Source organism: Aureobasidium melanogenum, assembly GCF_000721775.1.
Source record: "Aureobasidium melanogenum CBS 110374 unplaced genomic scaffold scaffold_16, whole genome shotgun sequence".
NCBI classification, from domain to species: Eukaryota; Fungi; Ascomycota; class Dothideomycetes; order Dothideales; family Saccotheciaceae; genus Aureobasidium; species Aureobasidium melanogenum.
The window spans coordinates 334243-355629 of record NW_024470068.1 but is presented as its reverse complement, the minus strand read 5'-3'; the positions used below and the strand labels follow the sequence as shown (position 1 = coordinate 355629).

General features: G+C 50.3%; 10 protein-coding genes across 10 annotated transcripts; 5 read left to right on the top strand and 5 right to left on the bottom strand.

The window, feature by feature from the left end:
• Positions 1–77: 77 nt before the first annotated feature.
• Positions 78–1365, bottom strand: M437DRAFT_76748 (uncharacterized protein; the record flags this gene model as incomplete). Its single annotated transcript, XM_041026679.1, has 2 exons — positions 78–1145; positions 1198–1365. 2 exons carry the CDS (start codon positions 1363–1365, stop codon positions 78–80), a joined length of 1236 nt encoding a protein of 411 aa, XP_040878211.1.
• Positions 1366–2184: 819 nt separating this feature from the next.
• Positions 2185–2932, top strand: M437DRAFT_76747 (uncharacterized protein; the record flags this gene model as incomplete). Its single annotated transcript, XM_041026678.1, has 3 exons — positions 2185–2451; positions 2498–2615; positions 2670–2932. The coding sequence occupies 3 exons, from the start codon at positions 2185–2187 to the stop codon at positions 2930–2932; spliced, it is 648 nt and encodes a 215-aa protein (XP_040878210.1).
• Positions 2933–3384: 452 nt separating this feature from the next.
• M437DRAFT_52764 (uncharacterized protein) lies at positions 3385–5851 on the top strand (the record flags this gene model as incomplete). The annotated part of the gene is made up of 2 exons (XM_041022412.1): positions 3385–4029; positions 4079–5851. The coding sequence occupies 2 exons, from the start codon at positions 3385–3387 to the stop codon at positions 5849–5851; spliced, it is 2418 nt and encodes an 805-aa protein (XP_040878209.1).
• A 1064-nt stretch (positions 5852–6915) lies between these two features.
• On the top strand, positions 6916–7820 carry M437DRAFT_52749 (uncharacterized protein; the record flags this gene model as incomplete). Its single annotated transcript, XM_041022407.1, has 2 exons — positions 6916–7110; positions 7164–7820. 2 exons carry the CDS (start codon positions 6916–6918, stop codon positions 7818–7820), a joined length of 852 nt encoding a protein of 283 aa, XP_040878208.1.
• A 696-nt stretch (positions 7821–8516) lies between these two features.
• On the top strand, positions 8517–9020 carry M437DRAFT_67560 (UPF0047 domain protein; the record flags this gene model as incomplete). Its single annotated transcript, XM_041024963.1, has 2 exons — positions 8517–8698; positions 8768–9020. The coding sequence occupies 2 exons, from the start codon at positions 8517–8519 to the stop codon at positions 9018–9020; spliced, it is 435 nt and encodes a 144-aa protein (XP_040878207.1).
• Positions 9021–9330: 310 nt separating this feature from the next.
• Positions 9331–10182, bottom strand: M437DRAFT_76743 (NADH-ubiquinone oxidoreductase; the record flags this gene model as incomplete). The annotated part of the gene is made up of 3 exons (XM_041026677.1): positions 9331–9462; positions 9527–9694; positions 9835–10182. 3 exons carry the CDS (start codon positions 10180–10182, stop codon positions 9331–9333), a joined length of 648 nt encoding a protein of 215 aa, XP_040878206.1.
• Positions 10183–10963: 781 nt separating this feature from the next.
• Positions 10964–11849, bottom strand: M437DRAFT_21844 (uncharacterized protein; the record flags this gene model as incomplete). The annotated part of the gene is made up of 3 exons (XM_041019028.1): positions 10964–11509; positions 11562–11687; positions 11739–11849. Coding segments are annotated over 3 exons (783 nt in total), but the record flags the coding sequence as incomplete, so codon positions are not given.
• Positions 11850–15316: 3467 nt separating this feature from the next.
• On the bottom strand, positions 15317–16534 carry M437DRAFT_67558 (uncharacterized protein; the record flags this gene model as incomplete). The annotated part of the gene is made up of 2 exons (XM_041024962.1): positions 15317–15636; positions 15727–16534. The coding sequence occupies 2 exons, from the start codon at positions 16532–16534 to the stop codon at positions 15317–15319; spliced, it is 1128 nt and encodes a 375-aa protein (XP_040878204.1).
• An 874-nt stretch (positions 16535–17408) lies between these two features.
• M437DRAFT_86076 (uncharacterized protein) lies at positions 17409–18740 on the bottom strand (the record flags this gene model as incomplete). Its single annotated transcript, XM_041028393.1, has 1 exon — positions 17409–18740. The coding sequence occupies one exon, from the start codon at positions 18738–18740 to the stop codon at positions 17409–17411; it is 1332 nt and encodes a 443-aa protein (XP_040878203.1).
• Positions 18741–19601: 861 nt separating this feature from the next.
• M437DRAFT_52487 (putative xylosidase) lies at positions 19602–20570 on the top strand (the record flags this gene model as incomplete). Its single annotated transcript, XM_041022365.1, has 1 exon — positions 19602–20570. The coding sequence occupies one exon, from the start codon at positions 19602–19604 to the stop codon at positions 20568–20570; it is 969 nt and encodes a 322-aa protein (XP_040878202.1).
• Between the last annotated feature and the right edge of the window lie 817 nt (positions 20571–21387).

Below are 21387 nucleotides of genomic sequence, written 5' to 3'. Positions count from 1 at the left end.
TCATTAGACAGTTAAAGAAAATTTGTGAGGAAAAATGAAGTCTACAAGAAAAGAAATAAGAAGAGCAAGAATCTCGATTAGAGATGAGGCCAAACACTCATGTCTTCAGCGTGTAGGTCTCTCAGACAATGCCCCTGTCTCCCCACAACCTCTTTCAAGTACTCGACTGTGTCTGGATCTTGCGTCCAAAAACTGCTTCCTCGGACTCCGCAAGCGATGTTCGGTGCAGCTCCTTGTAATCTGCCTTCACTGTCTACTCCAATCCCTGGCGGCGAAGCTTTCAAGTCATGCTCTTTGGCAGTATGGTCTTTGCCCTTTTTGGCGTTTACGATGGCGATTTCGCTGGGTGCGTCTTGGTGGTGGAAAAGTTCTGGGTTTGCAGACCAGCAGCGGAAAGACAGATCACGGCAGGTTTCGAGGATGCGCACGTCGTAGGCCTCACAACCGCCTTCTGGCTCCGAGGCAGCGACGTCGTAAAGTAGTCGTTCGGCGCCTGCGCGAGATAGCGCAAAGCCGAAGGTACATAACGGAGAAATGGATTTGTGGACCACGCGCGTCTTGATCGGTACACCTATTTCGGCGAGGAAGCGGCGGGTAAGGATATGCATGTATTCTGGCGATGGCAGGGTTGGGTCGCTGAGGGCGACGCGGGGGACTTCTGTTTCGTTTGTCCATTCGGAGCGTGTGAACATGTCGCCGCAGTGGCCGAGGTAAAGGATATCCCAGTCGAGGTGGTTGCCCCAGTAGCCTCCTGCTTGTTCTGGCGTGACTATCTTCTGCCTTGTGCTAGGTATTGCGGGAAGATGGTTGGCCTGCTCGGTAAGGAGAGTGCGCATGGCGGCTGCCACTTTAGGTACTTGCGATGTGCGTAGGTGTATGTCCCAGTCCACATCGTCTTCCATGACTAGCATTGTTTCAAGCCCAGAGTCCAGAAACCAGCGCAGCACATTCAAGTGGCCCATCCATGCCAGTGCCGAGCCGCGTGTGATTGTAGAAACGTTCTTTGCCACGAAGTTTTTCAGGTCTGTGTCCGTCCAGACTGGTTGGTCGGGGATGGTAATGTCGATCTCGGTGATGTTTGCTGCCAGCAGCAGACTGTTACGACGTTTCGATGTGAGTGTAGAGACGGCGACGATAGCACCGAACTGGTCAAATATGTCAGTAATAGCAGACCAGCTCTGGTCAATCTAGTCTTACACCAAGAGTCGAGTTTGCCGCAGGGAGATCCGGCACATGAAGAAAGTAGTCGAGTCCTGCCTGCACTGCAGAGGATACCGACGGCGGATGCCCCACCGATATGTAGAGGAAGAAGAGCACAATAGTGACAAGAGCGATAATGACGAACCGCCTGCGTCGCGGGTCCATTCTACCCGGCGACGACCGTGACCGTGATTCGAAGGCGACGGCAGTCGCTTTGGCGTGGTGCATGTTTGGAGGGGTATCAAAGGAGTGGACGGACACGAAGGTGGAAAAGTGAAAATCAAACGGCAGAGCTGCACCTGAAATTCATCCGGATGCTCGTCTCTAGTCAGCTAGCTAGCTGAATGCTTACCATCTATCTTGCCCATCAGGGGCTCTGCGCCGGTTCGATAAACTATCGTCGTTCGAAGGCACGTTGCCAAGCGTCAACTTGGCAGGAGTTGCAATGGGTAGTGGCTACCTAAGCCCTCTGGGTGGTGGGTCTAAGCTGAAAGACTTTGATTGTTTGCTACCTGAAGTAGCAAACGCTGGACAGCGGATTCATGCTGGTCGAGCTGAAGAACAGGTCTTTTTGTGTCGCGACTTCAGGAGTACAGCTTCAGCCCCTGCAGGAGGTCGAAAAGCGGAAGTGTCGTTTGACTTTCGGCTGCTTCTCCGCAAAAGGCTTCCACATGGATCCAGCTCCAGTGCTCCACATTCTAGCCTTACGATTATGCAGTAACATGTGAAGATCTTGTATAATTGTGTATAGAGTCGAGGCTGGCTTGCTCATAGGTATCTAGAGTACAGAGCGCTCACAGACTCTGTCGGGTCTGCAACCGAGGTATGCAGATCAGGGTTACGCGAGTGCTTATCGCCTTGCATGAGAGCTTATCTCACAAGTACGTAGCAATACACACATATGACAGTCGATCGGAGGGATATGTAGATGACCAGCCTACCTACTTGGGCCTCTCTTCTGCATAATCCTCGCGACGCTCATCAATGTCTTGGAAGGTATCGGAAGCGACACTTGCTGACGTTCCTGCAATAACATCGATCTACTCTCAAGATGAGCCCACGCCATTCCTAGAGCTCTGCCTGGGGTCTTCGAACTTGCTTGCGCTGAATTACAACCAAGCGACACGGATCACTGAAAGCTTACAAGACCCAGAACAATCCTGGTTCGTCAGTCGGAACGAGCGCAACAAGATAGTCAGCTTTGCTGAATGGCAGCTGCCCAAGGATGAGGCAGATAGTGAAGAGCAGATGGTATGCTCTGGAGTTATTCCCGATATCGAGTTCAAGAATGACACAGGTTAGGCCCAAGCACGGAGACTCGATCGCACCCGGGATGAACTCAGGCCTCATCGTGGACTTCAGACAACGAGTCATGAAGCTTCGAAATGACGTGCTGCGTGGACGAAGGCATTATTGTTGGTCTTGACATGTTGCTGGGATGGTTGCCGAAGGCTAACGACTACCAACAGTGCTTTCAAATATCGGGACTATGAAGACAGAGCGCCAAAGGGGAGCAGCCACTGCACTCGTGAAGCAAATGATAGAGGCCGCGGATCGAGCAAAGATTACACATATTTACCTGGACACGGTATCCGAGGGGCCCGCTAGACGGCTATTCGACAAGCTGGGGTTTGAAGAAGTTGGCAGATTTGAGATTGATCTCAGCAAGTACGGCGGCGTCGGGATTCATAGGCACGTGGGCATGATCAGATGGGCTTGGAAAGTTGTGTAACTCGTATACTTGTAGAGCAGGAAGAAGGATGAAGGAGCAGTCGTGTGACGAGTGTTGTTTTTTGGGAGCTAGCTTGGCCGATGAGGAAGGAATCCGTAATTGGTAGCGGGCTCGCCTGCTCTTGCTGCTTTGCTCCGTAGATCAGAGGGTCTTCTGGAGCGTTGCCGCTCCTCCATGTTTCGAAATTCATTTCCCAAACATACCCCCCCTTTGGTGTTATTATTATTAGACACCTCTCAGACATTCATAGACACGCCAAATTTTACCTCGTCAGAGTCGCAGCAGGCCAGCGACACTTTTATTCTAACATTGCTTTTCATCCATTGACCCTGGTCCGCGGCAACGCATCAAATCGACTCTTCTGGCCCGTTGGTTCCTGCATGTGACGCAATCGCCAGAAAACAATCCATACAAAAACATCCAATTCACAACACAGCGACGGGACACGCGACATGGCCGAACCTCAGGATGGAAAGCCCGCGCGCTACCGCTCACAACGAAAGGCCCCAGTCACATCTACACCGCAAACAACAGCCGACGAAGGCATAGGTAGAAGCAGGTCTCGCTACCACAAAACACGCCCCGGTGCTCCTCATGCTCAAGAACAACCTCACTCCGAACCTACCAACGATGCCCCCATCTTCCCGACTAGAAGTCGCTCTACTCGTGGTAGCCGTGGTAGAGACGGATCACGCGACGTAGAAGCTGGCGCTCTCGATTCTGGAGACGACGGCTACGGAAGCACGCGATCGCAACACAAGAGCCTGGAACAGTCAAAATCTCCTCCGAGAGAAGATTTTATGGCCAGGGCAAGAGCACAGGCTCCTACACAAATTCGCGCCAAAGTCGAGAACTTCATACCCGATCAGGAAGAGGGTGAAGTTTCGGCTGAAGAAACAGCTGGCTGTTTTGGAATCTTCGGTCGCAAGAAGAAGAATAAAAATTCAACTCGAAATGCTGCTGCCAAACCACTCAACTCACGGCCTGCCGTTAGTCAGTCGGATGGCCCTACAGGTATCAGACCAGGAGGTCGTGGCATAGTACCCATGACAGATGCACCCATATCAGCACTCAATGGCGCACAAGAAGGAAGCAGAGTGAGCAATATCAGGCTGGTGTGTCGACGACCGACTAACGAATGTTTAGAATGTCCGTATCGAGTGTAACGGAAAGCCTTTCAATCTGCCTGTCGGACCTACAACTTCTGCTGCAGATCTGATAGCATCAGCCGCTAATTGTTTGTCTGAACCAATTGATCTCAAGACAGACGTCCTTCTCGAGAAATTTACGTCAAAAGTGGACGTGACACGACCACTCAGACGCTACGAATATGTGTTCGACGTCATGAACTCCTGGGACGAAGATCGCTCCAACACGTTGCAGATTGTCCCTGGTCGCGTCTTGACAAGCAATCCAAGCAACCTGAGTCTGGCCAACGTCCCTCGAGAGAAACCAAGAGATTGCTCATTCCTGATGCAACATTCCCATAAGCCGGGCACGTGGAACAAGCGTCTGATCACCATTCGTCAAGATGGTCAACTCGTCGCGGCAAAGCCTGACAAAGAGGCCGAGACCACCAACATTGGTCATCTCACCGACTTTGATATCTACAACCCCACAGCTAGATTCACGGCCAAGATGTTGAAACCTCCTAAGAAGATCTGCTACGCCGTAAAGAGCCAACAAAAGTCTAACATATTCCAACAAGACTCCAAGTCAGTCTATGTCCATTTCTTCTGTACGTCAGACGAGACTCTTGCCACTAGCTTCTATGATGCCGTGCAGGGCTGGCGCAGTTGGTATCTGCACCATGCCAAGGATGAGGGCAAGAAGAAGGCGGCTTCTGGACTGGGTCGATCATCTAGCAAAGCGACAAAACAGTCCTCTCACGCCCACCAACCTTCGACTGGATCGATGGATGCTCACTACCAATTAGGCAGCTACAAGCCACTTATGGATCTTGACAAGTTTGAGAGACCCTCTTCATCAAGGGGTCAAGACACTGCTTCCGGTGCTCCTGCGCGAAAGCCTTCAGTGCGAGAGCGATCAAGTCATCCCTCCGTTCTATCCCAACAGGAGAAACTGGCGGATGATGAACCTCTTGGCAGATTGGCAGGAAACAGAAGAGCTTCTGTCGATCAAGATTCTGCAGAAAGAGAAGCATTCTCAGGAGATGGATTGCTCGGCAGAAGCTACTCTACTCGCCAGAAGGCTGCCGCAGAACGAGAAGCCGCAGCAAAAAATCCATGGGTTACAGGTCCATCTCTACTAAGCGGTAATCAAGCAGAAACGTTGACCCGTCAGGGCTCTGTCAAGCGAACGGGCTCTACAAGGCGTACCGAAGGTCATGGCACTGACCTCAGGCATCGTCCATCTACTCGTGAGCGTCTCATGGCAGCTGATGACGGGTTAAAGCGATCTGGATCGACTCGCGCAAGGGATCCGCCGAAGCCACTGCTTGATCTGACTCCTACCTACCAGCCACCACCTCAGCATGCAAGAAAGGGCAGAGGTGTCCATCCCGACCAAGTTGGACCTGGAGGGTTAATTGACAATGCAACGAGCCCTGATCAGCCATATCAAATACCATCTTCTCAAGATTGGCGTGGTAACCGAGGCAGTGGCCCTATAGCAGCTAGTGCAGGAGTCAGTCGCCAAAGGTCATTGGCCCATAGACCCGGGCATGATTCGACAGACGATGCTTTCACGGGTCGTGGTCTTCTGAACAATTCTCGCAGTGGCTACGATGGTAAACCTTCTGTTGGTAGAGGTGTGGCGAGCGGCAACAGAAACGCACGAGAGCCCTTGGTGGATGTCTCTGAAGAGGGTAAGTACATCTCCGGCAGTCTCCTTAATCAGGTCGCCAGGAAGGAAAGAGAAGAAGGCAGAGGTGGACCCATCATTGACCGCAGCAAATAAGGCTGTGTATTGTCTGCCCTCAATTTCCTTTGTCATGTTCCAAAGCCAGCGTTCCACCATTCCCTTGTTCACAGTTCACAAAAGTTGGGAAAAAGTCCTATCTGTACCAGCAGTCTCGTTTGTGGTCTTCTTATCGCTCTACAAAGATATCCCATACTTCTTAATGCAATCGTTTGCTTCGGGCAATGACCATCTCTACCTCTTTGCGGAAAGAAGTCGATGATATGTGAGCGTTCACGAATTATAGTGTAGGTGACGATGTGGCTGGAAGATGGAGTAGACTGAAATCGATTGGCATAGATAATGTTGCTTTTGTGGTCGCAGAACTGATAATCCAAGTCTCCATAATCCGGATGCTTGATGACATACATGAAGGAAATGCAGCAAAAGTACCTTGCATGGATCCGAGTCAGGTCCTGAGGAGGTCACATCTCGGATGCTCGTTGCCCAGGAAATGTCGATTTTCCGTACAACTCATGTTTGGGTGCAGTGGACGACATTATTAGCTTAGTTCTATGTTGTGCATACAGTTCTCTCTACCTCAAGCATCTGTATCAAGACCTGTATCAGCACTTGAATCAACTATGGGACGCCACCACTTTGTACATTATAGAGGCGCATCGCCTACGCCCTACTCGGTGTTAGAGCCAAAGTCGGACTTCCCACAAATCCTTGTCAAACGGACCGTGACCAAAGAGAAAACCAGCAACTGGATCTGGGGCCGAGCGAGCCAGGCAAGCAGTGTGAGCTCGGTGACCGAGCCAGCGCGTTCTGCTTCGCCTGCAAGGGTTACACGTTATCGCTCGAGCTCTCACCACCGTCACCATAACTCTCGGCACCATTCGCATCACCATCCTCATCCCAAGGCTCTTGACCATCACGACGAGCACAGACGTCACCGACGCCATCACCGGCGTTATAGCGAAGACGCGCCGCGTATCGAGGATAAGAGAGCCGTTCACAAAAGCTGCCACTGTCAGCACAAACACTCACTTCCCGCTGACCCTCACCGTACTTGCCCGCCTCCAATTCTTCTTGCTGTTCCCATCAAACCTTCTCGCAAGATGGAGGAAGTCGGTGGGTTCAGCTATGAGGAGTGGTGCAAGAGGCGTGAATGTGTCCCAGTTCCTACTGAGACCATTGCTCCCAAGTCGTCCATCTCTAATCGTTCGACTACTCACAGTCAGAGCGCCGTGTCTGACCAAGACAATGCTTACCGTTACGTTGCTATGAGAGAGCCTGGCCCTCAAGACGCTGTTGTGAGTTGACCCACTAGAGATCTTTTGCTCAATTTGACCTTTGATCATCGCAGCCTGTTGCATACGCACTTTACCCTCAGCCTGGCTACACTTACATGTATCCACCTCAGACATTCGCAGCCATGGCCGCACCTCCAGCTCCCGCGCCTGCTCCACCCACAGCTGTTGCTTCGGTACACTCCAAGCAGGAAGCATCTCACTATCGTCACTACGTTCGTGAGCGCGTGCACGAGAAGTCTGTCCGCCCTGCCTCCGAGCCTCCTACCATCGAGGAAGCCGCACCTACCCAGTCTGCGCCTAAACCCAACATGCCCGCCATGGCTTACGGCGCATTTACCTATGGCATGCCCGCCACCGCCATCCCAGTCGCCTACGCCATGCCAAACTACCCAGTCCCCGTCCATACCGAAACCGCCAGCACATCCTCTCCCAAGCCCAAGACCGATCGCATCTGGGTTGGCCGCACCAAGAAGCAAGTCGACGAAGACAATGCCAAGATTGCACATAAGGAAGGTGTCTACAAGCCCAACGAAATGGTTCCCAAGGCAGCTTCTCCCGACCAGCTGTTCTGGGTCATTGAGCCTGATGACTCCAACACTTTGCGCACTTTCCGCACTATTGAGGAGGATCTGCAGCCTGGCAAGTGGAAGGTCGATCCTAGATATGGCAATGCGTACTTTGTGCGTGAGAAGGAGAAGGCTAAGAAGTGATGGTACAGCCATCGCTCTTGAATCCGCGCTTAAGCAGTCTTCACGGCGGTATGGTTCTTTCTTTCGTGAATTGTGGATGATGAGGATGGACAATGAAGAGAGACAAAACATACCACTACTCGACCAGTGGGGTTCGCTAGACGGAGGAGGCGAGATTTCCAAGACCTTTCTGCTTTTCTGTTGCTGCTTTTCGCTTACTGGCTGCCCTTTCCCTTCTGCTTAGAACCACTCACAGGGCAGCTGCATTTTCATCTGTAACAATACAGTCTAAGTTGGACGCACACAGCACCTTCATTGCTGCTTTGCTAATAGAGAAATTGAGTTCTATCGTGTTTTTCCAATATCCAATTTCAGCATAGTGATTTTGTGGTATGATGAAGCAAGTGTGAGGAGCAGCCAGCAACCGACGTCCTGAGCTTCAGCTCCAAAAAAGAGACCCTCAAGATGACGTCGGTGCTCGACCCGCAATCTTTCAACTCTCTTTCTCAAATGCCAAACACCAACACCACACACGCGACAAACGCATACCACCTACCTTTGATCCTTGGAATCTTCATCCTCGCCTTTTTTCCTGCTCTCATCGGACCTATCCTCTACTCACCTCTGACTCTGCTATCCTACTCTTGCAGCTTACTGCCTTGGTCAAGCACCACCACCACCCCACCTTCGCCATCTTCAATCACACAGCAAGCAACCATGTCCTGGACGCAAAAACAGTTTACCCTGCCCGCAAAGAGCAGAGGCAGTTACCTCATCACCGACACCGTGTACGAAAAAGTGCCAGAGATCAAAGACTACAAAGTCGGTATCCTACAGCTGTTTGTGCAGCACACCAGTTGCGCATTGAGTTTGAACGAGAACTGGGATGAGGATGTTCGGTATGCTTTTCCTTTGCCTTCCCTTCCCTCTCCTCCTACTTGCCTTCCCTCACTAACGCCCCAACCCAGCGACGACATGTCCGACGCCCTCGACCGCATCGCCCCAGAAGACCGCAAAGGAAACCTCTACCGCCACTCTGCAGAAGGACTCGATGATATGCCTGCACACATCAAGTCTGCATTAATCGGTGCTTCGGTCTCTATCCCCATCACAAACGGCAAATTGAACACGGGAACTTGGCAGGGAGTGTGGTTTTTGGAGTTTAGGGCTAGTAAGCATCAGAGGAAGGTTGTTGCTACTATTCAGGGCGAGAAGGCTTGACTTGTGGAAGAAAGAGAGAGATTGTAAGGCGCGTCCTTGAATAGAGGTTTCTGATTCTTGAAGTTGGGATGTTGGATGGAAATGAACATGCCCTGATGATACGCGCTGCTTCACCAAGAAGATAAACTGCCCACTTTCAATCCTTCTTTCTTAGTCTTTGATTGCCAATCGTTGCACATTCTCTGTCCTTTGAGTTTTTGGTGTAATGATGTAGATTTCATGGTTGAGGTTTTATATACACTTCAACAGACGGGAAGAAAAAGGCTAAAAGAGAACAATTTATGGAAAAGCACCCAAAGAAGGGGCACATTTATCGCTGTTCCAAAGGCTTTCCAGTGTTGCTCTGGTATCCCTTGGGGACCTCTGCCTCATGACCGGTAGGCTCAAGAGGGTACGAAGTCGAAGGAAGAGACTCGAGCATCTTGCGGTTGGACTCCTTGGCCTGTTTGCACACACATGTTAGAATGATTTACAGTTTTGAGGGAGAGAGCTGATGTGGGACGTACGTAAGGAAGACCGCAGTAGGTGCACCAGCATATTTGGGGTCTGTCGACGTTGATGAAGATGCGAGGGTGGCCGAGGGGACCGCCGCCGCCGTCGCACTTGACGGTGCGTTCCTTGACCCAGTTGACGGGTTGCTTGTGGATGAGCTCGATGGCTGCCATAGGGCGAGGCTGTGTTTGTGTATCCATATCAGCACATTTCCTTCTTCTCTTCTTTGCATCATCCTCCAACACTGCCTCATGATCTCGTGTATCTTCTCACCCAATCCAATCATCCCAATTCCCCTCCTTTTGTCTTGGCTACAACTTACCTGATCGTACATGATCATCTGCTCGAATCTCGGTCCAACCATAGCTTTCTCTCTGGGCTGCTGGCTACGGCTCCAAACACCTTCTCTGTTGGGCGCTTGCATGACTCTGCGCTCCTCTCCCTCGGCAACAGACTCTTGCAATGGCTTGTCCATGTTGCCTTCGCTGCTCAAGGGCATGGCATTGGTGCTGCTGACGGGCGAGGGTGTAGAACGGTTCTTGGGGTCGTTGGCTGGGACGGGGTTGTCGGCGCTGCGGACGAAAGAGGTGCTGGTGAAGGTGCGGGCGACGGCGGTGTGGGTGCCGCAGCAGCTGCGTAGGCAGTTGCGGGCAAGGCGTGCTGGCAGCATTGTGACGAGGTGTGTGGTGTGTGTAATTGGCCTGAGGTTCCGATTGCGCGCGCGGCTTTGGCGGTGATATGCGAGAGAGGTCGCTGTTGCTAGTGCCAAGAGTTGGTGTGCCCCGTGCGTTTGGACTCCCGCTCTCCGGCTGTCTTTGAAGCTTTTGGTCAGCAATTCTTCACACAACATGATGACATCTTAACGGTAATGAAATACAGTAATGACTGTCTTGAAGAATTGCTTGCGCAACTTAGAATATCTAATCTGAAAAGCCTTATCGTAACGTTTGAAAACAAAAGAAACACACTATGTTATGTCTGTCTAAGATCAATCATGGAGCAGATCTTATATCCACCCGCACATCTCTCGTCTTGAATATCTTCGACTTGCTCTGCCGATGCGCACTGTTAGACCTACTCTCTCGGTGCTCATACGGTGGTCTAGATGTCCTCACCAGCGACCTTCTGTCATTCTCGTCATCCTCCAGGAACTCAGCCTGGGCTTCCAACCTGCCAAGATCTTGTAATTCGTGTTCTGACTCGTCCCCAACTGCCACACTAGCCATCGAGACACCATACTCATCATCGTTGAACTTTTTGAATCCTTTGTTGGCTTCGGCTCGCTCGACAAAGCCAAGTCCGTTGGTGCGTCCGTTGGCTCGTCCGATTGTGATGGGCTTCTCGATGGATCGTCCACTGCTTGATGAGACACCACTCTTTTTCGATCCCGTCCATTTGAACATGAAGGTGTGCTTGATGAAAGATCCTGTGCTCGTATCTTCGAACACTTTTCTCCAGAGTGGTCTGCATGCTGCTAGTGATGTGGCTACGATCGCGAGACCCGGCTCGATGATGCTCCAGAGACCAGTCTGTACTGCTTGCTTGAAGAAGGCCATGTCGAACTTCAGGTTCGACAGTGTGGCGACGCGAATCAAGGCGCAGATGGAGCTGACGGAGCCCATGCAGAGTAGAAATCCTGCAGTAAGTTTCATCCCCAACGGCATGTTTGAGTTCCACAAGATGTATATCGGAAGGAAGGCGTAAATGAAGTCTGTCAATGTATCCAGGCTTCCAAAGACATATGTCATGACCAGCAACGTGTGGTCTGGTATGCATTTGCCTTCTGCCCAGTAAACGAGCTGCCGGGTGACATTTGGACCACAACGGAACAAATAAAGGAATGCGTATGCAAGGCCATAAAGAGTCATGGTTGTAGCAGCAATGCAGATGACAATCTTTTGCCATCGTTGAACGATGATTCGGAGGTAGAAGAACGCGAGCGAGATTTTGAGGAAAATGACACTCAAGACATAGAAAAGAGTGAAGAAGACAGAATCCTGTGAGCGTGTTAGCAATCGTCAAAGGCTGCTGAGTCTCAGGCTACCTTACTGTATAAAGCTTCCCAATGGCTACCATCGCAGTTTTTACGCTCTCTTCTATGGCTGCCTTCAAATTCGGATCATGTTCATAATTGATCAACTTGATCGCATATCCACAGAATACTAAGAACCAGATCTAGATTATCAAGTCAGCACAGGCCCAGACTGAGATGTTCATGAGACCGACCTGTGCACCTATCAAGAACAGATCATCAAGTCCGAACCCCTTAACGATGGATATCCTCACATACAAGCGCAACGACAGCGCTACAGATGTGATGGGTATGAAAGCCAACGCTGCATTCTTGAGAACCAGCGATGACTTTCCAATTGCTGCTACCGCATTGGGATCCATGAAAAAAAGAAGTGACATCCAGAATGGGGTTCCTCCAAGGCCTGGAGGGCTGGCTTTATGGTGAAATGTTTTAGGTCGGGATCTTTTCCCTACGATGTACGACGTGGCTTGCCGCGGATGGTGGCCGGCAATCGAGTAACGTCAAGTTATCAATGGTGATTTGCCCTGCACTAATATCGTGTCCGAGATTGTAGACAGAAAAGGCGGCTTGTAGCGAAGTTGTAGTCGATACAAGAGCGGATCGTAGCACACAAGTAGTGACCATTCGTTCTTCAACAAGAACATACCCGCTCTCGACCGAGATTCATGGTGCCATCAAGAAACGAAGAAGTCCATCTGCGAAAGTCAAATACAATGGATATGGTGCAAGTGAAGGGGCTAGCCAACGATCGTGCGGGCGATGAATCCTGATTGGCCAATGAGTGCAGCGTACTTCATATAGCAGAGACCGTTCCTGGCATCGAGCACATGGTAAGGACCACTTGGGGGCCTGACTCAGTTGAGTATGCGTACTCCATGCACGTTGCTGTTGCATCAAGAAATAGTCTCATGACTAAAGGTGTGTGGGGATCTAGGGGACCACGAAAGTAAAGATGTGGCAGGTCATGCGAGTGATGACAAAAATGGACATCAGAAACGGCGATGGCAGTGGCAATGCGGAAAAGACAAGGCCCGTTGTCATTCAATCGGTCCTTGTTGTAGATTGAGATCTCGTGGTCCGAAAAGCTTGCAATACTTCAGTGGTGTTTTAGGATGGACGTGCATGTCAAGACGAGGTCTCTGCTTATGGCCGGTAATATGACGCCTTGCTCTGCTCAGATCGGCATTGCGCAAGAGGTCAAGGGGAAGCCATCCGATCCGTCCCATCATTGTGGATTTTGACAGCTGTGTGGCTGTAACTGTAACCTTAGCTATAGCTGCATGAGACTGCAGTGGTGATGGATCTTGCTGGCCATGAGGCATGTAGACACGAGACTGATGGTTGGTCCAAGCACATCTCATTGTCAAGCCCTACATGGTACGCGCTTCAAGTGGAGAGTAGGGCATAAGACCAGCAGTATAAGTGCGTTGTAGTGTCCTCGTCCATTCAACCAAAGTCTCCGCTCTCCCCTCTTTGAGACTATGGGCGGGATGAGATCGTGCGCCAGCTTCTCTCTCGCTCTCCTCTGGTCTGACACGATGGCGCCGATTCGGCTGGCGTCTCATGCAAGATTGAGGTCCCAGCCACATCAAGCGACAAAACGTGGTTGTCCAATATCCTCGTGGCCGTTTGAAGAGCTTGGGATTGTCAAGTTGCTAAATTCGTGATCACTTTATTCATCTGGGTTCTGGGTGCCCGACGGCCATGTCATCGCAATATCAGAGACGGCGATCAATCGGACAGGTGGCGATCACCGCAGGTATGTCCTGGTTGAATGCAGGCTCGATCAAGCGAGGACGAGCTGTTTGCTCTTTCCTTCCGAGATCAAGCATGAGGAAGAGGCTCAAAGCCACCAGACAACGCTTACAGGGAAGTCTCGTTCTCCTTGCGATTTGCCGGTCTCATGTTTCGAAATCCAGGCGAATCATGAGAGCAGGACCGTCGGGCAAGCCATGCTTGTGGCATGTCGTCGCTCATGCAAAATGCACGTAAGGGAAACGTTTAATATGCATGAAATGTCTTCGAGGGCCCGACAGATGCAGTCGCCGATGAAGCCGGCAGCTCCCCCGACGCCGTCGACACCGCCGCTGTGGGTCACGGTCCGCGTCCAACATCACACGCAGGAGTAGTGCAGGAAGAAACTCCACATGGCTCTGGCCAAACACATCGTTGAAAGCCTATCAAAGTGGAAGTGTTTGCGACAGAGGTCATGCTTGCATATCGATTAAGCGAAGTTTCAAGATCTAAAACTGTGGCCAGGGTGTGCCTGCTAACTTCATTTTTCAGAATATCTGCCCATCCATGTAGCAACCTCTCATGATCTATCACGCTGATAGTGGTCAATTTGAGGCGTTGTATGAACTGCACAATCTGTATGAAGCAATGACGGATCTCTCCTAGCCATTTTCTGAGAGAACCATGGCCACGCATGCGGCGAGGTCTTGCGACGACCAATCCAACCTCACCTCACACTTTCACTTGACACCAAAGATGTTTCTTTAGCGTCTCGAAAAATCCCAACACACTACATCAAGATTTGTCTCACTCTCCGCTTGTCAAAGACCATCAAATCGTGGTTGTGAGAATGCACAATATACTTCGAACAGGGGTAAGCTTCGCAGAGAGACACCCATCCCCGAGCATCTATGATTCATCTATCTTGCAATCGCTTCTGATAGCTACTCGTAAGAGAAGATTTGAAGTCAATAGTATGTCTGCGTGCTGGTATCTGACGGCAAATTCTCGACAAAAGAATTTGCTCCATCCAAGTAAGCCTCGCTCATCTGTAGAAATCGACAAGGTAACATAACAATCTAGTCAGCAAACCTAACGAAGGCTTAATCGAGCCGGGCTTCTGCATCCCCCTGAATAAATTGCTCAGCATCACATCTCTCACAAAGTCTCTGGACACCTTATATAAAGTCATGGCAGTCATCGTACTCCTCCAGCATACTCCCTACAATCTCCGCGAAAGCTTCTTCATGGAAGCGTACACATGAGAACTTAAGATCGCGAATGGAGGACCGAAGTCAGAATTCTAACAGATTTGGACAAAAGTTTTCAGGCTGTATGGCATGTATGGCATGTAGAGGAGCAGAATCTTGGCTGGTAAAGGTCTGCGTGCCAGTACTGCAAGGCCAGTTTTAGATCATGAGACTTGCTTGATCTGAATGAGGTTCGCTCGTTTGTAGATACGAAGAAGATTATGTCGTGAGACGACTCTGCAACCTCGACGAATGCTTGATCGAGCAAGGTCTCCACGTTGTTGTGAGAAGAGACTGCTCAACATCGCATCACTTCGAGAATCTCTGAACGCTGTGCACAAAATCGTGTCAATTTTCGTAATCCTCTAGTATGTTCTCTACAACTTTTGCGAATGTGGCTTTGCGGAATCGAGCACATGAGGACTGCACTTCGTAGACGGAGGGACCAAAGATGGGGCGCTGACAGATCTCGATAACAGTCTTCAGGCTGTAGCGTATATAGAGGAGAATGTTCCTCGTCTTCATGCTCGTGGCAGGAGCTTACGAGCTCCCTGCATGCTCGACCGAGCAGAGTCAACATAAGCTCATTGTTCGGCAATGAATCTTCCAGGCAGATGCGGTATACAATACGCAAGTCGTCGTTCTTTTCGAGAGCTAAGCTAGTAGCTGATGTGTCAAGTCATCGTCTTGCTCTTCCGTACTCACGTCGCTTGCCGTCACTCTGCTTCTCTCGTCTCAAACCACCCTTCGACAAGCCTGTATGCTCCCTCGTTGTAATGAAGCGTTCAGTCATCATCGTTCTCATCGTCAGAACCCATCTCAGCTGCCGGTGCGTCTTGCTCTACTTGCAGCATCTTCTCCAGGCCCGACTGGACAGCCGCGGTACCTTCGTACCTCTCCCCTTTTCTCAACCAAGGTATTCTACCGTCATAGATTTGGAGGTAGTCAAGAGAAGAGGAGTTTTGCTGAATTGAGACCAAGACCTCTCTCCAAGATCCAATCACGTCACAGCAGCCAATGGTTAGACGACGTAATGATGATCCCAAACTCTCCACGAGACCAGTCATGGCCTTTTGGCTCATGTACAAGTCTTGCAGGCGAAGCACTTCAAGAGGTTAGCGCGAGATGATCTGAATGAAAGGTTCGAACTTTCTCTCATCGTTATCCTCGAAGATCATCAAAGAGAGATCCAGACTTTTGATGTCGGTGCCGTATGATAGCAAGTCTCCCATCCACAGTGTAAAGTCCCGAGGCTCGTCATCTTCGTAGTCGTTGACAAAACACAGCTCGAGCGAAAGGTTCGAAATTGAGTCCATAAGATCCGATACGTGATAAGAGCTGTCATTGTGGCTATTGTGGAAAAATCGGCGTGCAGCGACTGCGATGTCGAGTTCGGATACCTTGCAGCCACTTTGCCTTGCTGACCCCAGGAGAAGGTCTAGGGAGAAAGGTACGTCTGCATAGAAGTGTTCACTGTCTAGATCTGGCGCGAAGATCCGACTACGACCAATTGATGTGTACTCGCCTGTCGAGAGGGCAATTGTCAAGCTGTGGTCCGACTTTTTGAGGTGCGTGAATGCCTTCTCTAGCAGGGCTCTTGCATCAGAGACTTTGAAAGATTTCTCAGCATCACATCTCGCGTCAAGAAGGTGTATTTGATGATAGATTTCTTTTCGCGTATAGTCGCAGTCTACCAAGTCCTTTAAGTATAAATTGAAGGCATCCACGTCAAAATGAGTGCACGAGAGCTCGACTCTGCGGATACCAGGCCCGAAGATAGGATGACCACAGACTTTGACAAAAGTCTCCAGGCTGTACTCGGTGTAGAGGAGTGAGACCCCAGTAAAGTAGCGTTTGCCGAAAGTCTGTGTAGCCGATGCGTGAATGCCTTGAGCTTTGCTGGTGAGACGCAAAGCGACGAGATCTTTCTTCATGAGATCGGGATCGCTGCAGATCTTAGAGATCAGCTCTGGAGGTAGTGAAGAGAACGAAGCTGGCGCCATGATCGTTGTGTCTGGAAGGATGTCAGTGCTTGGCCAGAGAGAGCGTGAAAATGAGTTAATGCGAACCTCGTTGTTGATTGTGATGAGTTGTCATCAAGGTTCGTAGGGGTAAAGTTGTTGTGCGATGATGGTTGTTGAGAAAGAAGAGGCGTTGCACTTGTCTTTCGAGTGAGGGCGGAATGGATTGTTTTGAGACAATGAAAGCGGAAGTTGTGAAGTGCAGTTCAATGAAAATGACTGAAGAGCTTTTCGACGGGGTTTGATTGTTGTGCCTGCGATGATGTTAGTCTAAAGCCAGAAATGAGTCGTCGTGAAGCGCGTGCCTTGAGCGATGACTATGATGAACTGATGTCAAGGTTTGAAGAGAGCCAAGGAGCTTTTGCATTGTGTTGAAAGCTTGAACAAGGAGTGCGATCAAGTCGCGTGTGAAATGAGTCGTGGTGCGACTGTTGAAGTGCGAAATGAGCGCGGTCAACCAAAGGTGAGCGTGCGTGTCTTATTTCACAGAGCGTTTAGATGGTTCACAGTGAGTAGAAGTAGTGAGAAGTAATGCTACACGCAGTCAATGCGAAGTCTTTCACCGGCAGAAAGATAGTCGGACTCGGCTGTTAACATACTCAAACGACAGAAACAACAACCGAATATTGAAACAACAACCGAATATTGAGTTGGATTGAACAAAGCGTGATGTCTTCAGAGCTACCATGCTCTATGCACATATCCACGAAGACTTAAAAGACTTGTCTAAGTAAGAATTCAGTAGACACAGTATTGCATTTTTCTTTTGAAACCTCATAACCAGCAAATCTGGGTTCTGGCCATTTGTCATACCATCTGCCTGCGTCTGCCTTCCCATTCTCCATCTTTGATCGCACTAGGACGATGGCGTGGTGACCGGACGACTTTTGTAGCCCAAGAGTACCCCGGCCAAGCTTGATTGTATGTTTCGCTGACCATACGCATTGATACACGCAAGGAGCTCGCTCTCGTATTTATCCTTTGGCCCCCAATGATCGTCGTCATATAAGGCGAAAATATCCTCAAGTTTAGACATTACCGATATATCCGTAATGTGCAACTCATCAAGCTCTCCAAGATGGTCCTTGATGAAGACAATGACAGGCAGCAATGTGTCATTTCTTGTCAGGCACTTGTCGATATTCAAGTAGCGAAGTGTCTGTTGCACTCTAACCAGGAGTGATCGAAGCACCGACGCTGTAATCTCAATCCTGGTGAGAGAGAGACTTTCGAGGAACAGCGAAGAGACGGAAGAAATGCATCGCAGACTACTCGGATTGTGAGTCGACCACTTCCAGTCTGAAGTATCAGCGCCTAACACGCGAAGCACCTTGATTTGCGTGGGTTTGGAAAAGACTTCCGCCACAAGGCTGGCAAGATTGTGGTCCGAGTTCCACTGACAGAAACAAAAGGCTTGAAGGTCCAATGCCTTGACGTGCGTAAACATCTTAAGTGCGGCTGGCTCAACGGTTCTTCGACGAGGCAACGAGAAGTCAAAAATGTCCATGGCTCTGGCGTCAATGATGAGCTTGCCAAACGGGTAGCTGCTATCGGAAATCGCGGTAGCGAGGATCTCGAGTGTACTGTAGATTGCATTGTACCACAGACTGCTGAAAATGTTTTTCGCGCGTAGGACTCTTCCACATCCCAGACCGTTGGTCTCGTCGACAGCGATGCCGAGAGCAATGCGATTGCCCGACTGGGACAAGCACTTCAGAGCTATGGTCAGAAGCTCAACGGGCTTGCTGCTGCGAAAACGATCACTCTCGCACCGGTTGCGTACAGAGTAGGAATGAATGCGAGCCGAAATGTTGTCCAAAGCTTGCAGTCGGGAGTCAACTCCTACCGGCTGATCGCTACGTGAGGCTTCCATTTGGAGTAAATTTGTGGTCGTCTGAAGTCTTTCATCATTGTTGCAGCGGATTGAAGACAGCTTGACGCTTTTGATACAGCGACTGAAGACTGGATGTTTGCAGATCTTGACAAGCGTCTCGAAGCTGTGCTTGGTAAATAGGACTTTGGTATCCTCGAAGTATTTGCCAATTGATACAGTCGCTGCGTCGTGAATTCCAAAGGACTTGCAAGTGAGGCGGAGAGCGGCCCGATCATCCTTATCCAGATGAGGGTGCTGACAGATTTGAGAGACAATCTCGTAAGGTAGTGAGGAGAAAGGATGTGAGTGCGCCATGGCGGAGTTCTGTACCGCAATGTTCTGGAGAAAGGTTGATGTGGGCGAGGAAGATGAAGCACGACAGCTGGCGAATGCGGCGTTTGTAAAGCCAAGCACAAACCTTGGTGCGTTCTGAACAGAGCTAGAGGGTTGGTGGAGAGAGGGCGATGAGATAAGGGAGCGAGTGTGTAGACTAAGTGTCTTCGAACTCACTCAAGGTTGGAAAGAGCTGTTGAAAATTGGAAGGAAGGACAGTAAACAAAAGTCGGTGTTTGAGCGAGTGAGAAGAGCTTATCGAGTCGAAGTAGTGCACTTTCACTTAACCTATCTCATAACATCATATGTCTTCTTGATGTAATATACCTTCACCCAAAGTGCTTGTATTATGTGATTATTTTTAAGCACTTTTATGGCTACGAATGTGATGAATCTTTTGCACGCGCGGAAGACACAGCTTGCGAGTCGACATGCAAGCAGGTGCCAACCTACCTGTGGCGCTGGAGTTGATAGCGAATCATCATCAGAAGACAAGACATATACCAACTCGATGGCTGAACAAAGGAAGAAGTCGACGAGGTCGGAAGATGTGGTTCAGGGCGGGCGCCAAGACTGGTGGGGCCCCACGATGCCCCTCATTTCACCTTCCTCTTCCTGAACCTGTCACTTTTAGGCTAAAGTGCACTTTCCAACCAAGGCACATGGGCAGCTTCCAAGAGTTCGAGGGTCGTTTACGAAACACAGCCTGTACAGGCCAGAAAGGCAGGCTAAACACGACGGAGATTGCTCTTCATCCCTGCCACTTTATAAACACTGCTGCCGATCCTTAGGTAGGTCGCAAACCACTTCTATCCTGACTTCATTCTCTAGACCACCTTCACCATGTCGGACAAGAAGCCTCTCATCACTCACCTCTATACCGCCGACCCCTCGGCCCATGCCTTCAACGGCAAGATCTACATCTACCCATCACACGATCGCGAGACAGATATCGAGGACAACGACAATGGCGACCAGTACGACATGAATGACTACCACGTCTTCTCGCTAGACTCACTCGACGGCCCCGTCACAGACCACGGTGTGGTCCTCAAGCAAGAAGACGTACCATGGGTCTCGAAGCAGTTATGGGCTCCCGACGCCGCTACCAAGGACGGTAAATACTACCTCTACTTCCCTGCTCGCGACAAGGAGGGAATCTTCCGCTGCGGTGTCGCCGTCTCGGACAAGCCTGAGGGTCCTTTCGCTCCTCAACCAGACTATATCAAAGGCAGCTACAGTATCGACCCTGCTTGCTTCGTTGACACTGATGGCTCAGCCTACCTCTACTTCGGCGGTCTTTGGGGCGGTCAATTGCAGTGCTGGCAAAAGGAGGGACACTTTGATGCTGCCTGGAGCGGTCCACAGGAGTTGACTGGTGAGGGTGTTGCAGCACAAGGCCCTCGTGTCGCCAAGATGTCCAACGACATGCTCGAGTTTGCCGAGACTCCTCGCGAGGCTCTGATTGTTGACGAGTCTGGCAAGCCCATCCAAGCTGATGACCACAAGAGAAGATTCTTTGAGGCCGCGTGGATGCACAAGTACAACGGCAAGTACTACTTCTCCTACTCGACTGGTGATTCACATCTTCTGGCATATGCTGTTGGCGACAGCCCATACGGCCCCTTCACCCAGCGTGGCACCATCCTGGAGCCTGTAGTTGGCTGGACCACTCACCACTCCATTGTCGAGTTCAACGGAAAGTGGTATCTCTTCTACCACGACTCGTCATTGTCAGGAGGCAAGAACCATCTGCGTTGTGTCAAGGCAAGAGAGATCTTCTACGACGAGAAGGGTGACATTCACATTTAGACTTTCAGCATGTACTTTATGATACCACTATTTCGGCCAATCTACGCGTCTCACACATTCTCTTTTTCGCAGCAGATCAAGTTTCGCCTCCATACACTCCTCGCCCTTGGAATCCCTGACCAGAGCAAAAAGTCATTGATTAATACAATATGCGTTGTTGTACGGATTATGAGCTTGGTGGTGGATAGATGGCTTTGATTGTTTCAATGGACATCCCCTCAGACTCTCTTCATACTCTGCATCTCTACAGTAAGAAGAGTCTCATCAATCAACCCTGAGAGCACCACACATCTCACTACATACTCCACACATATCTTAGTCTATCGTATAAAACGCAATGTTCAGTTGCAAAAAGCTTCTTCTCCTCATCCAACCCAACTCTTCCCCATCGCATCCGCCTGCGAGTTCTCCTTCACCTCATGTGTGTGTTGCCTCTTCATTCCCACCGCAGTCAGTGTCGCCTGCCCACAGTATCTTGGCGAGGCGGGTCGATGACGAAAGTCTTCTTCCCCGAGTCTTCGTGAGGTCGTGACCAGGAGAAATGTCTTCCACGGAAGTTTGTCAGAAACGACGGCGATTGGAGAGAGTTGATGAAGCGGTCACTGAAGATCCTTTGTGTCGTAGTGTACCCGGTCCGCGTGTGTGAGTGGTGACTGGCTGTTTTCCTGACCTTGTTTTCGTGATAACCAAGTTGCCTTATTGATACGGAGTACTTGCATGAATAGATCTTCATTGGTATCGTCTATGATGCAGAGTGACCGCTTGTTCGGCCTATCATTGTACCCGGGTGTCGACGATCCAGCTTATGCAGACATGA